This window comes from Limulus polyphemus, unplaced genomic scaffold, assembly GCF_000517525.1.
Source record: "Limulus polyphemus unplaced genomic scaffold, Limulus_polyphemus-2.1.2 Scaffold18168, whole genome shotgun sequence".
Classification (NCBI taxonomy): domain Eukaryota; kingdom Metazoa; phylum Arthropoda; class Merostomata; order Xiphosura; family Limulidae; genus Limulus; species Limulus polyphemus.
In genome coordinates this window covers 1-1,943 of record NW_013683778.1, presented here as the reverse complement: position 1 = coordinate 1,943, position 1,943 = coordinate 1, and the positions used below count along the sequence as shown (strand labels likewise).

General features: G+C 34.2%; 1 protein-coding gene across 1 annotated transcript; it reads left to right on the top strand.

Annotated features, from left to right (window-relative positions):
- Positions 1–231: 231 nt before the first annotated feature.
- Positions 232–807, top strand: LOC106477540 (the record flags this gene model as incomplete). Its single annotated transcript, XM_013938091.1, has 1 exon — positions 232–807. A coding segment is annotated over one exon (576 nt), but the record flags the coding sequence as incomplete, so codon positions are not given.
- Positions 808–1,943: the final 1,136 nt, after the last annotated feature.

The following is a 1,943-nucleotide window of genomic DNA, read 5'->3' as shown; positions in this document are numbered from 1 at the left end:
TAGTACATCAGGTAGAAGTATCAGGTGAAGTGGATGTAACACATAAAGTGGAAGTAGTACATCAAGTAGAAGTATCAGATAAAGTGGAAGTACTACATCAAGTAGAAGTATTACATCAAGTAGAAGTATTACATCAAGTAGAAGTATCAGATGAAGTGGAAGTAGTACATCAAGTAGAAGTATCAGATAAAGTGTATGTAACACATAAAGTGGAAGTAGTACATCAGGTAGAAGTTGTTACATCAAGTAGAAGTATCAGATGAAGTGGAAGTAGTACATCAAGTAGAAGTATTACATCAAGTAGAAGTATCAGATGAAGTGGAAGTAGTACATCAAGTAGAAGTATCAGATGAAGTGGAAGTAGTACATCAAGTAGAAGTATTACATCAAGTAGAAGTATCAGATAAAGAGGATGTAGTACATCAAGTAGAAGTATCAGATAAAGTGTATGTAACACATAAAGTGGAAGTAGTACATCAGGTAGAAGTATCAGATAAAGTGTATGTAACACATAAAGTTGAAGTAGTACATCAGGTGGAAGTATCAGATAAAGTGTATGTAACACATAAAGTGGATGTAGTACATCAAGTAGAAGTATCAGATAAAATGGAAGAAGTACATCAAATAGAAGTATTACATCAAGTAGAAGTATCAGATAAAGAGGATGTAATACATCAAGTAGAAGTATCAGATAAAGTGGATGTAACACATAAAGTGGATGTAGTACATCAAGTAGAAGTGTCAGATAAAGAGGATGTAGCATATAATGGGTGTCGAATGTTCATAGATTCCTTCCTTCCAGGGTGAAGTCCTTTCATCTCACTTTGAAGTATCCATCACACTACATTTCAGATTCGTTCCTAAATTTCTTCAAGTTCAGTTACGTTTCTCAATATTTTGTAACGACTGTTGAAAATTCCTCCTAAAAAATTAAAACTTTAACAAAGCATGGAGATCTTTTCCCCACTGTTGGTCGTTGACTTCTAGTTACGTCAATACCTGGAAAGTCATTGGAGTATTTCACAACCCAAAAGCAGACTTATAGTTATTGATTTATTCAACTCTTTTTTTTTTGTCAATAGCTAACGTCTAAGCCCAAGGTAAGAAACACCAGAAAGCCATACCTTGTAATATATTTTGGGCAAATGGGAGACCTAGACTCAGGTTGCATCACTTATCTTCCTTGTGGAGCTCTTAAATCATCACATCAACCACTCCTCACATGTTTTATAATGGTTATTTTTATTCATTCCTTTAACATTATCAATGTTGTTAGTTTTTCCAGGCCAGTTATCTTTAATGGATTGTGCACCTTCAGAGTCTTTGTGATGCCAGTTAAAGCAGGTGTGATCTAGAGTAGCATTTGGCCCAAAGAACACGTTTCGATATTTCATCAGCAAATTAATCAACAGTCCTGCTTCTTAACGATTAGTTGCAGACTCCAAATCTTTCACCAGGAATTTAAGGTTGCTGAGATAGATTAGTTACAGTCTACAGATCATCCATTACGGGATTAAGATTACCAGGGAGAGGTTAATTGCAGACTCCTGATATACCACCAGGTTCAGTAATGGGAGTTTCTTACCTTAAACCAAGTAAACGATAACATTTAGAGGTTAACAATGAAATTCTAGGAATGTAGAGCAATGTTGATACTTTTATTGTCGTCATTTAGATGTTTAAAATTCCATTATTCGGTTAAAAAACCCAACCGTAGTGTGTTATCCCGTAGTAGGAGATTTTTTTTTAGCAACATTCTTTCATTTTGAAATTTTAAATAAAAGTAATGGATGCTGTTAGAGTTAAGTTAAAGCGCGTTTCAGTTTCGATTTTAAAATTAACGTAAATCTCGTGATAACTTTATAAACACTTATATACGTATTGAAGAATATTATACATTTTGTCCTATATCATCTACGAAACAACGCTACAGGGTTGGTTCT